Source organism: Polyergus mexicanus, unplaced genomic scaffold (assembly GCF_030449975.1).
Source record: "Polyergus mexicanus isolate NDT 795.1 unplaced genomic scaffold, iyPolMexi1.0 SCAF_8, whole genome shotgun sequence".
Classification (NCBI taxonomy): Eukaryota; Metazoa; Arthropoda; class Insecta; order Hymenoptera; family Formicidae; genus Polyergus; species Polyergus mexicanus.
Genome location: NW_027223328.1, coordinates 1,752,125 through 1,764,686, shown reverse-complemented (window position 1 = coordinate 1,764,686; position 12,562 = coordinate 1,752,125). Strand labels below are relative to the sequence as shown.

Below are 12,562 nucleotides of genomic sequence, written 5' to 3'. Positions count from 1 at the left end.
TAGCACATCAAAAATATTTTTACTTTGACAATATTAGAATATTTACGATATTATATGCACAACACATTAGTATATAATATGTTATTTTTTTATTTTATACATATAAATATTTATATATATAATAACAAAGAGTATATGCATTTAAACCTATATTATTTTAGTTTGAGGTACTTTGATATGAAAAATGATTTCAGATGCTTTCTTTAGAATATAAATTATATAGCAACAGAAATACATCGATAATAAATATCATTATCAATATATTATATTTATGGAATAAAACATTTGCATTTCATGATTAAGAAAATTTGCATGTTATTATTTGGTACAAAAACACGCATCTTTAGTATGTTGCAATATCCAATCGAGGCGCGGACCAATCTTCGTAAAGACAGTTGGTCTAGTAACATTATCGCATTTATTTACACTTGGAATAATACCTGTAATACATACAATATACATTTTATTGGCAATATATTTCTTCAGTTTCTCAAAAATTAATATTTGATATGCGAATCATGAAATATGTACGTATAATTGTTCGGTTAAGATTTATAAATCGAGATTCAAGTTTGTATAAAATACATAAAAAAAATTAACATTAAATATAGTTGTATATTTTTTAAATGTAAATATTTCTAATAATATTTTATATTTTTAAATATTATTTCTATCTAATCATTTTTGTTAACAATAAACAGTTATACTTACCAATAAGGTCATAAACTCCAGAATATGATCGATATTGCACAGAAGACCCGATATCATTCTACAGATATATAATATTATTTTTTGTTTTATTAATGTTTAATTAAATGTAAATATTATTCGTATTATAGTAAATTTATTTTAATTATAATATTTTAAAACAATTAATTTAATACAAATTATTGTAAATTGAGAAAAATGTCATTATCTGTGTTTATTCAACAGATTCAAAGACACTATTTAAGAGTATATTTGTAATAAAATATATTTAATTTACCTCGCACACCAAAGAACTTGTACCCACAACGCCGATGCATCCGTAATCGTCATTGAAATTTGTCGGATTCATTCCTGATTTTATACATTCGTTATATCCTAGAATGGGAAGTCCTAATTTTCGTGGTCTACATGTCCAAGCGTCAATATCATCTTCGGATTTGCTTATAGTCCAGCCACTTAAAGTTCCAACTTGGCCAAGATAAGTTGATCCTATATAAATAATTCAGTGTCTCTTATTATAAAAATTCGTGAATATCTAAGAAATAGAAAATATATATTCTATCTTTTAGATAATTACAAATTTTTATAATGCAAATCATAAGACCGAACAAACCTGGATTAGGTAGACATACTGGCGATATTCTTTTCTCAAATTTAGTTGGCCGACTTAAACGAATTAAAGCTAAATCATGAGTATGCGAATCCGGATTGAATTCTGGGTGCAAAATTATGGATTCAACGCTAACATTTACTGATGAAATGTCCAATGTGCATCTGTCATATTCTCCCAAGGATATTTTTATTTCGGGTGCAGTTGTTCTATCGAAAAAAAATATTAATTATATATGGATTGTTAAAAAAAAAAAAGAAAAAAAGAAAAAAGTCTATATAATTTCTCTCTGTACAAACCCAATAACTTGGCTAGCCGCTGTCATGACATAACGATCATTTATTAATACTCCACTAATTATCTTGGATTTTGCGTGAATATTTGCAAGCCAGGGAAACTCATGCGATTCTGTATATTCACCGCCCAATAATCGCGTTGCTTTACGATTTGGTCGTCCGCATACTACGGTATAAAATATCAAAGAAATATTTTATCAAATATTAGATTAAATGTATGTAGAGAAACATCATAAAGTTATAAATGATTAAGATAATTATTATGCGAAACTATGAACAATATATATTTTCAATAAGAAATGCAATAATATTTGATTTACACAATTAAAAAAAATTGATACAGAAAAGAAGCTCTTAAGAAAGTATTTGTAAAACTTCAAAAATTTAGAGTTTTAAGAAATTTCTTATATTCTTTGCTTTGTGATTTAAATTTATATTATGACCGACATTTCAATTGTAAAATAATTATTATTAGTGTTACTCACAACAGGCACCACAGGTTCGGAATCTTCCAAAAAGTAAATCCAAAACACTGCGTTCATGTCTGGATGCAATTTGATCATCGATCTAGCCAATAAATGCATTTGTGAAATGACAAATTGTCATATTTATAAGCTTTATTTGATGTAATTATAAAAATATTTTTTTGCCGAAGAGACGAGAAATATAAAAAAAGTTATAAAAATTATTGTAATTATTATTCAAAATGGAAATGTACGGACATATTTATAAAAATTTCTGATATTTACCCTAAATGTTAAATGTATACAGTTTATGAAAGTTTACGCATATAAAAATTGTGCGCGAAAATAGATTATTATAATAGAATTTGATGTAGTAATGTAGACTAATATGGAGAGACTTACGGAATGGAGAGAAGAAATAATGATGTTGCAAAAGGTTGTACCAAAATTCACTACAAAAATACAAACGAGATATTTGACGTAATCTTGCAGCTTCATGACTTTTCTGTCGGTAGTCGAAGCGATACTGGTCTTCGCTCGAGCAACTGGTTTGCGTCGTATAGCGGGACTATCATCGCCCGCATCCCAGAAAATCCTTGAGAATATACATCCCCCATATTCCTTATGTTTGCATTCAAATTCACATTTGCGGCTTTTATCCTTGTATCTGTGTGTATGTGTGTATTCATTTCGCTCTCTTTTATATTTCATTTTGGCTTAAAGCCGGTCAGTAACCGGTTCGCTGATCCCGTTACAGGTTTTCCGGTATTGCAACCAGTATGTCAGTTAATATCAATAAAATTTGTTTGACAGCTCCGACATTTGAAGAAGTTTAGAAATAAATTTTAAGCCCATAATACAAATCTCTACATTTATATTAATTTTTATATATGTAACATCGTTTAATTAAACCGGTTTTATATGTATTTCCATTAAAATTTTTTTACGATTGCTTTTAACTATATATCTAATATAATAAAAATATATATTTCTTTAGAAAATAAGAATATTTAAATTTTAGATATATGTATATAATTGTTAGGTATATAATGGGTATAATAATATTTATCTTAAATTTGTAAACTTACTATAGCCTAAAAACCCAAATTAAAAGGATCACGGAATGTAATCAATATTACATTTTATGAAAAAAATACGTGATATAAGTGCATTTAAAGATAATTTTTTATTCAAATTTTTATTGCATTTTTATATAAAGTATTCTAATAATAAACATTTTTCATAAAAGATATAACACTGGTAGCTTAAATCTATACTCTCAATCTCACTATATTTAATTTCCTTGGTAGTAAAATGGAATATTTTAGCCTTTGGCTATATTTGAGCAATAATAAAATAATTGTACAGTATAATATTATTTCCACAAAAAATTTTTCTGGTAACGTAATTAACATTACAATGATATTTCTCTGTAATATCATATGTATTTATACATTGATTGCTTATTTCGCTTACTAGATAGATACAAACGACAGAAAATAATAACAATAAATCGAAAATAGAGAGAAAATGAGAAAATAATATTATACGAATGTTTAGAGTATTTTATCCTTCCATCAGTTTTGAGTCATAATATTATTCATAATCATTCATTGTCAGATAAATTATGCATTAAAAATACCGTCAACGAGATATCATTTTTATCCTGAGAATATAGCACAGGTTCAAAGAACATACGGCAGTATGCAAATATCCTTTTGTTCGCTTTTCATCGTATCAACTATTAAGGAGCGCTGAGTAATCATCTTCAGTTGTGCTCACAGAAACAGCCGTCCTTTGAATTCTTCAAAATCCAATCCATATACCGTGTGACCCTTGTGTACACACCTGGATAACCAGGTCGAGCGCATCCATTACCCCACGACACGATGCCAATGAGCTCATACTTCTTGTCTTCGCGTTCTGTTACAAGGGGTCCACCGCTGTCTCCCTATAACATAAAAGAACTATATCGCATACTTGACTACTTTGATAATATCTTTTTTTGTCATAGTTCTTTTAATTTTATTAATCATATATAATATTTCAGCGATAGTTACTTGACACGAGTCCTTTTTTCCTTCTAGGTAACCTGCGCATAGCATATTGTCCGAGATCATTCGGGGACTATAGCTGGTATTGCGGCATGCCTGAAGACTCATGACTGGAACTTCGACTTCCTGGAGAAAACAAGATGGTTTGCCATCTTCTTTCAATGTGCCCCAACCTGACGCGATTGCATTTACTCCTACGTATTCGTTATCTAAAAGGTAAATCTATCTTACATATTATAATAAATAATTAATAGCAATTCTCTATACAAATAACAATACGATTAATAAAATATTTTTCTCAACATTTTATATAAGTAATTTATTCAATTTGATAATATAATTGTTTATATAAATATATAATTGCTTATAGAAATAAATGATTAAGAAACATATATAAATATATGATTAAAACCTCCATAAAAAAATATATAATTATTTTGTTATTAAAAATATAAAATACGAATTATATGAAAACTATTGAAAAAAAGAATTAAGAGCTTTGAATATATAAATTCATTATACAGTTTATACATATTATCGTTGCGAATATCTTTGCAGTAAATTAGTGCGCTTATAAATGCACCATGTCATTGCGTGTTAACAAAATGAAGAAGTATTATTGCGTGCATTTCAAATGCAAATTTAAGGCCTCGATTTCAGACAGAAATCTTCATTATTACGCAATTATGTGTACGCTACGATGGTGCATTACAGTTGTAGAGAGTAGGTACCCGTATACTAACTGATTTATGACTCGGCTATCGTAATCGTCGTATAATAAACATGACGGCTAGTCATAGAACGCGCATATTATTGTTCAATATTACGCTCGATTATGAAAAACCATATTCATTAAAATTAACAATTGCGGATACGCTAATTTAGTATCGATCGAGCATGAAATTATGAATATATGTCGAAGGTAGATATCGATAACGCATTCGACATATAAGCGTATGGTTATAATAGGCACATGTCTTCAGCGAAAATTTTGTCGTGATAAAGTTAGAAAAAAACATGGAAATTATTGAATATATATCGAGTTAAGATCTGATAACGTTTATAATGATGATGGTTATTTAATTTTTTTAATGTATTGCTTTTAAAATTTATAACAATATCTTTATATGACATATTCTCGTAATTTTATCGCGTTTATATGTGTGTATAAATATATTTATATTTATATTAGAAATGTTGTACTTACCTAACAATGACGGTAGGCATATCGGTCGTATCGTATCACTCAATGGCACTCTTTCATTGAGATGCAGTAGTGCGATATCATTGTCGAAATTCAGAAAACTAAAATCCCCGGTCATAACACGTATCACGTATCTGGTTTCCGTTGGCTTTTCGTTACATCTGTCATGTTCTCCGAAAGTAACCTTGATCATGAACCACATGAACCTGAAAATAAGACTAGAAGAACTGATCACATTCGCCTGGCAAATAAGATCGCGAAGGGGAAACTCGTTTAATAAAATTAAGTGCTCAAGGAAAATCATAAAACTTGACTCTATATTGTTTAACTACGCAAAATAAATTTATATGAGGATAAGAAAAATTTTGAGCAAATTGTCGTTAAGAGTAGAATAGTTTAGCATTTCGCTTGAGGATATAGGGGCTAACGGCACAACTTTTCCTTGTAGCGTGACACTAATTGAGGATGCAAATATGAAGTTCGACCTGTTTACGCATCTAGCAGATGAGTCCAATGATTTAGCAGCAATTTTATACAGTTATACTAATATATAAAAATCTTCACATGCCTAACTTCCAATAGTTTTATTTATATATGTGTAAAAAGATAAAATAAACAAATCTCTTATTGTAAGTAATATTATATTCAAGTAGTAAAGTTAAATTTTATACTTTCATTACCTATATTATTAATAAAAATTTATGTTAGAATTTTTATTAGAAATATTTAAATACAAAAAATAATCATTAATATAAGACTTTTATGGCAAAAATTATACACAGTAGTTGCATTTAAAAAATTATATTTTAATATTAATTTTATTTCCACTAAATATATGCAATATTTATAAATCATACCTACCCCTTCACGCAATGCGCGGCTGAGAGAACGTAACGATCATTTATTAATGTCCCGCCGCAATAAAACTTGTTTAGATACGATAATCTAACTATCCATGGAAACTCATTCATACTCGTTGTTTGACCACCAACTATACGACTTTCTTCGTTTCGTAGCCCACAACCTAAATTATGATATATTTTCTCTATGTTTCTTAATGCTATACTGCTAATAAAAATAAATTTAACAGAAAATTAAAGTTACTCACTACAGTAGCAAGGAGCAGGTGAATTATCAGAGAGAGGTGGTTTATTACCAAAAAGTCCAAATAAGTTTTTCATTTTATCGCTGAATACCCCGGCCTAAAATCCAAGTGATTATGTTTAATGATCAACATACGTTACTAATAAAATAATTTTGAAAATATAATCAATAATTTCATTTATGTCTTAGATAAATTTTAGATATATGTAGATATAAAAATGTATAAGAGTTTTTATTTATATAATAGATAGATTTAAATAAGAATAAAAAAATAACTTTTTTTCAACAATTTATTAAAAAATTATAATAATATATTATATTATTTTTAACTTTAGGAAACAATTATACATATTTATAATTGTCGCGTCCACAATTTATTTATCATACAATTTTTTTTATTTCAATAAAAGCTGTTGACTTTATCAAAGCCGTTTAAGAGTTATTTTATAATATTTCCATTTTGTTAAAAAAATGTCTCCATTGTAATCGTTTTACAGATTAGGCTTTAAGTCAGCTTTAAACCGAAATTAAAATCGCTATTTCTTCGCAAAATTTTAATATTTAAATATTGTAGATTTTTTTGAAGTTTTTTAATATACCTTACCGAAGGAAACGTAGCAGTAAGATGAATTTGTCTTACCTGGCAATTTTCCATCGTCAAGAGCAGAATCAATAGTAAACCTGGATAGCGCAGAAACTTCATTTTCTGCGACCTAATTGAACTCTTCATGAGTTGATAATTGCACCGATAATGCGACACTTTTAATTCACTTTAAAGACTCGGATCTTTGTAGAGATATTTTTTGGGGGAAGAGTTGCCACACTTGGGCACCGTCAGGAACGAGTCATGGACATGTCCCTGACTGAGAGCGACTATCATCGACGTCCTACGCCGACTGTGGAGGACTGAGGTCGAAGAGGTAATTGCTATTCCGGAAGGGAAGGCGGGCACAGCCGGTCGGCCGGTACCTGACCAGTTCACGTTCATGTTCAGGGTCGAATCACGGATGACTGTTATTGACCGTCATCATGGCCACAACGGCCACGGTATCGTTGATTATCATATTCGGAGCTGTTTCGAAGATGTGATCTACGTTTCGATGAATTTTAATATTAGCAGAGGTAACGTCTTTATGCTCTTTTTAATTCGGTAAAATATAATATTTTTAATAAAATAAGTTTATATTATCTCTTTATTTTTTACATTTATTTTTGAAAATGTTCGTGATATAGAAACGTGGATATATTAAAATGATTATATTGATTATATTAATGATTATATAAATGATTATATTTACATAACTGTTTGATTAATTATTTTTTTTCTTCTTAGCACAAACATTAATTCGTTGATCATATGTTAAGTAAAGATATATATTGTATACGATATCGCCAAGTATAAAGTATTTTTTTTACAAAAATGATTTTTATATTAATTTTAATGCGTTTATTTTGACGTGCCAGTAAGAATATGTAATGCAGATAAAAGAGATTGCAGAGAAGGAGATGCGAACGCTCATCTATATTTTATTATATATGCACATACACATTTTGTGCGTCATCCGGTACCGTTCGACAGATATTTCAACCATACGTAATATTTAACGATATCTCTTGAGTTTCGGGTAAAGAAGTGATTCTATTAATATGCAAGTTAAACCCCGGTATTTCCACTTTCGGCCAAAATTTATAATAAAATTTATTTGATTGCTATCCTATCCGATGTCGTACTATCTCTTAGAACTAGTTTCGGTTGAAAGATCAGGTTCTGCAACTGCGTCATCGTTATTATTGGCCATCGATTTTATATTTCTATAAAGAGTATAGGAATTCATTTAAAAATAATATTACACAATTTTCAGCTTTCTTTCTTTATTATTAATATTATATTAAACTGCTGATTGAAAATAATTAAGAAATGATTGTTTTAGTAAGTAATAAAGTATATTTTGATATTATATTTTATGCTATTGATCTCTTATAAAATTTGACTCATTCAATAAATTGATTGAGCATAAATGATGAGTTTTAATGTAAAACACATGTAAAATATGATATTGATAAGCTGTATCTTATAAGATTTTATCCATATGTATATATGTAATTTTGATTATCGTCGCAAGTATATCTTGCTGTCCATTTATAAATGTCATGCAATGTTTTGCAAACTATCATTCAAAATTTATATTGAATTATTTAAACAGATTATAACAGATTTTTAAACCAAATACATTCCAAGTTTTTATATTATTATTGTATTATATGTTATAATATACATATATTATATATATTATATAATAGTCAAAAAATATGACTAACATAAATTATGCTATTATGTACAAAATTGCATGATGCGTATGCGAAAATACTTTTACATTTGCATGCGTCAACTTTAGCCCGGTTCGATAGCGAACCGTTACCGGTTGCTGATTATTCCGGAAACGTTCGACCGCTATTCATACGAAATGCGTGATAGAAACGTGTGAAGCGAGCTAAGCGTAGTTGTGCTATAAATCGTACAAAGATTATAGGAGATATTCCATACAATGATACAACGTATTTCTCATATTATTCATTCATACACGTATAAATAATAACAATAATGATGGCCTCCATGCAAGGAACTGTATATTAAATACTCCACTGAGTAGTTTTGAGCTCAGAGTTTCTAAGCAATTGTTTGTGATTCATCGTGTAAAATGTGCGCATTGCAGCAAATGACTACGATCGCGTATATATGTAATATGTGCTTTGAAATTTTATATACAAGGTGCAAGAATAAAAGCAGCTCTTCAATTGACGCATAAACAGCCTTCCTTCATGTTTGCATGGATCCAATTGAGATATCGTGACACTCGAGTATAGACTCCCGGATAACCAGCTCTACCACAGCCCACACCCCAAGAGACTATACCTATCATGTACGTGTAACACACATAAGTTTTAGATAAACAATGATATTATGACAGTAACGTGATTTGTACAATTTTTTTACGTTTAATTACATAAATGTGTGAAGTTATTTAGAGGAAAATTAATTTTTATGCAATATGTATTTTAATCTCGTAATCAATATTAATCATAAATTAATATGCTATTATAAAATTAAAAATTATTATCATAATAAATATAAATATATTTTACCTGCTATTTCAAGCTTATCAGCTTCCTGAACAAGAAGAGGACCGCCACTATCACCTTGACAAGAGTCCTGGTTACTTCGGCCCGCGCAAATCATATTCTCGGTAATTCGATTTGCTCGATATTTCATTTTCCGGCATTGTATTAAACTATATATAGGCACTTGTACCTCCTGTACTTTTCCGGGCAACGTTCCTCCTTCTGATGTTCTACCCCATCCCACCACTGTTCCTTCTTTTCCAGCAGGATCGTATCCTGCGTATTATGGATAATTAATTATGGATATATTAAGAATAAATACAAAAATATTTAATGTTTTAAGAAAGATCATAATTGACTACTTTACAGCCATACTACCTGGTTGAGGTAAACAAATCGGTCGAACTTTCTTTGAAAATTTCACAGATTTTCGTAATTTTAATAAGGCCACGTCATGATTATAAGAATTCATATCGAAATTCTTATGACGTATCACAACACTCACTGCTCTCATAATAGGAGTTCCATCAGTGTTCACGTATTGATCATAATCGCCGAGTATCACGCGGATCTTCGATCGCTTTAACCTAAGATGTTAAAATTAATTTAATTTTGACATAATATGCTCAAGAAAATCAAAATATTAATAAAAACATTTCTTGCACGTTTCACATTATATTATATTAAAAATGGTATAATTTTTTATAATGTTGCTTTTAATTACTTTTGATATTTTTAATTTTTATTACAATATAATATTTTATTATTAATTATAGCAATTTTCTTTATTTATTGTTGTATATATATTTGAATAGAGAATATATACACACATATATATATATATATATACCTCCGTACGCAATGAGCAGCAGTAATTACATAATCGTTGTTAAGTAGACTAGCACCGCAATGAAAACGACCGTCATATACCAGCCTTGCAATCCAGGGATATTTATACGGCAGCGTAGGACGTCCACCAACAATTCGATTTTCTTGATTTGATAAGCCACATTCTAAAAATGATACCATTAAGCATGCTATTAAATTTGGATGTAACTTTATTTATGTATAAAGGATGATAGATAAAATATTAAATTTACATATAAAATTGGTCAATTATCATTTCTACGATAAGAATTAATTAGAAAAGCATTATATATAAGTTCTATTTGCAAGATTATAATTTAACTGTAAAAAGTAGAGAGTATATAATATTTTTTTTAACAATTAATAATATTATTTGTCATATAAAAAAAAAATTTATTTGATTTATAAAGAAAATCCTTTACCGCATGTGCAGTTTCTTAACTTTTCTTCATCGGTTTCAATATCAGTGGTAATGTCGATACCAAATAAATCGTCAAATAAAAATCTTCCATCGCGAGTTTGCGAATTATTCGAAGAATTTTCCTGAAAGCAATATGTAAATGATTGGCGCTAGTCAAGCGCGCGCTCACTTTCCACCGCAAATACAACATAAAAGATAAGAGAAAGTAACCATGATCAGAATTATGGGTCAAGGTCTAAGCCGTCAAATTGTCTTCGGTATTGACTAACTAAATATCTCATAAGCGTTGCGTGCACGTAATATTTATATGTTATTCTTTAATGCTGCACAATTGATCGCGATCGCTAGAATAAACGAAAAAAAAAAACAAAAAAACCACATTTCTATATCTTATTGAACATATAGTAAAAAATGGTGCTGTATGTTAAACAATTAATTGCTAAATTGCGTTATAAGCACGTATTTATAATAATAAAATAATTTTGAAATTTATAAATATTTAAAACACACACTCTCTTTTTTCTTTTCTTTATTGTCTCTCTATATACACAAAATATATATATATATACACATATATAACTTATTTTATTTTAAAGAAAATATTAAACTAACACAAGATTTCAACGTGATATATTTCATATATGTATATATGAATATACCTATGTATATCTACACAGATAAGTTCTACTAGCTGTTATACTACTTACACAAGAAAAATTTTTTACTGAAAAGTTAAATTTTGTAAAAATTTGCTGACAAAAGAAAGTAATATATGTATGATTATATTACTATTTAACACACATACAACTCTATTTTTATCATAAAACCGTGTCATAAACAAGTTATACACAAAGTTCTTTTTTTTACACAAGCTAATCATGCTTTTTGGCAATATTTTATCTCTATCGAATTAGTACTCACAGTAGAGATCACTGATGCTATTATACTATTTCGACGAAGTTCTTGACCTTTGATTGGTAGTCCGTAAAAAGTCATGATCAAGATCAAGATCAAAAGCTTGTGGCAAGACACGTGCAAAAGCATTTTATCATTTGTCGCTCACAAATGTCATTCAAAATTATGAATGAGCTTTTCCTTTTATCAATGTAGCACTATTACACCACGTGTTTTTCCGGATTCCATAGCAAACATGCATTATATTGCACAGGTATGAACATTTGGTGATGATTTCGCTCTCCAGCACCGTCCGTTTCGTTTCTGCGAATTTTGTGAAGAAGCTGACGGGATGATGTTCGGGTCCCTCGAAGATGATCGTCGCCTCTTACGCGCTTTCACCTTAGTTCCACAAAGAAGTTGAACTGATCGACCGAGAGCTAGCCGGTCTTTATGGTTGCGAAGAAAGTCCTTCTTTCACTATCGCTCCGCTACCATCGCTCCGGTCCCATTCAATATACACGGCATGAATGTTGCAAATTTTTTCAATTTGGAATCAGGAAAATGATTATGTGTTTTGATTTTTGCATTAAAAAAACGAAGCAGATACTTAAACAGAAGAAGTTTTTATCATGTGCAATATCACTGAATGTTGTTTCTCATGTGATTTTACAGGTTTCTCCATATTTTTCCATTTGTTTTTTTCGAATAGTTTATTATTAAAATAATGTTATACAGTGTGTAATCTCAATAGCTAATCAAATGTATCAAATGATAATCTTGTAAATTATTATTGTAATGTGCAAAGTTTTATAGTAAT

At 29.1% G+C, this 12,562-nt stretch overlaps 3 protein-coding genes across 3 annotated transcripts; all 3 read right to left on the bottom strand.

Annotated features, from left to right (window-relative positions):
• Positions 1–318: 318 nt before the first annotated feature.
• LOC138935502 (vitamin K-dependent protein C) lies at positions 319–2,576 on the bottom strand. Its single transcript, XM_070300134.1, has 7 exons — positions 2,481–2,576; positions 2,100–2,181; positions 1,618–1,780; positions 1,322–1,527; positions 986–1,197; positions 712–769; positions 319–440 (listed from the first exon to the last, which is right to left on the bottom strand). Exons 1-7 carry the CDS (start codon positions 2,574–2,576, stop codon positions 319–321), a joined length of 939 nt encoding a protein of 312 aa, XP_070156235.1.
• A 1,270-nt stretch (positions 2,577–3,846) lies between these two features.
• LOC138935504 (venom protease-like) lies at positions 3,847–7,170 on the bottom strand. Its single transcript, XM_070300137.1, has 6 exons — positions 7,081–7,170; positions 6,445–6,538; positions 6,198–6,360; positions 5,340–5,554; positions 4,139–4,341; positions 3,847–4,029 (listed from the first exon to the last, which is right to left on the bottom strand). Exons 1-6 carry the CDS (start codon positions 7,168–7,170, stop codon positions 3,847–3,849), a joined length of 948 nt encoding a protein of 315 aa, XP_070156238.1.
• Positions 7,171–9,232: 2,062 nt separating this feature from the next.
• LOC138935503 (trypsin-1-like) lies at positions 9,233–11,920 on the bottom strand. The gene is given in 7 exon segments (XM_070300136.1): positions 9,233–9,354; positions 9,585–9,836; positions 9,939–10,147; positions 10,411–10,573; positions 10,850–10,970; positions 11,770–11,898; positions 11,900–11,920. Coding segments are annotated over 7 exon segments (1,017 nt in total).
• Positions 11,921–12,562: the final 642 nt, after the last annotated feature.

Excerpts from the sequence above, each read along its gene's own strand:
- LOC138935504 (XM_070300137.1), bottom strand. The coding sequence starts at position 7,170 with ATGAAGAGTTCAATTAGGTCGCAGAAAATGAAGTTTCTGCGCTATCCA. Across the intron at positions 6,361-6,444 it reads ACCTGCTCCTTGCTACTGTA|GTTGTGGGCTACGAAACGAA; the intron begins GTGAGTAACTTT and ends ATCATAATTTAG. Across the intron at positions 5,555-6,197 it reads GCCGCGCATTGCGTGAAGGG|TCTTATTTTCAGGTTCATGT; the intron begins GTAGGTATGATT and ends CAGTTCTTCTAG.
- LOC138935502 (XM_070300134.1), bottom strand. The coding sequence starts at position 2,576 with ATGAAGCTGCAAGATTACGTCAAATATCTCGTTTGTATTTTTGTAGTG. Across the intron at positions 2,182-2,480 it reads TTATTTCTTCTCTCCATTCC|ATCGATGATCAAATTGCATC; the intron begins GTAAGTCTCTCC and ends TTTATTGGCTAG. Across the intron at positions 770-985 it reads CAAGTTCTTTGGTGTGCGAG|AATGATATCGGGTCTTCTGT; the intron begins GTAAATTAAATA and ends ATATATCTGTAG.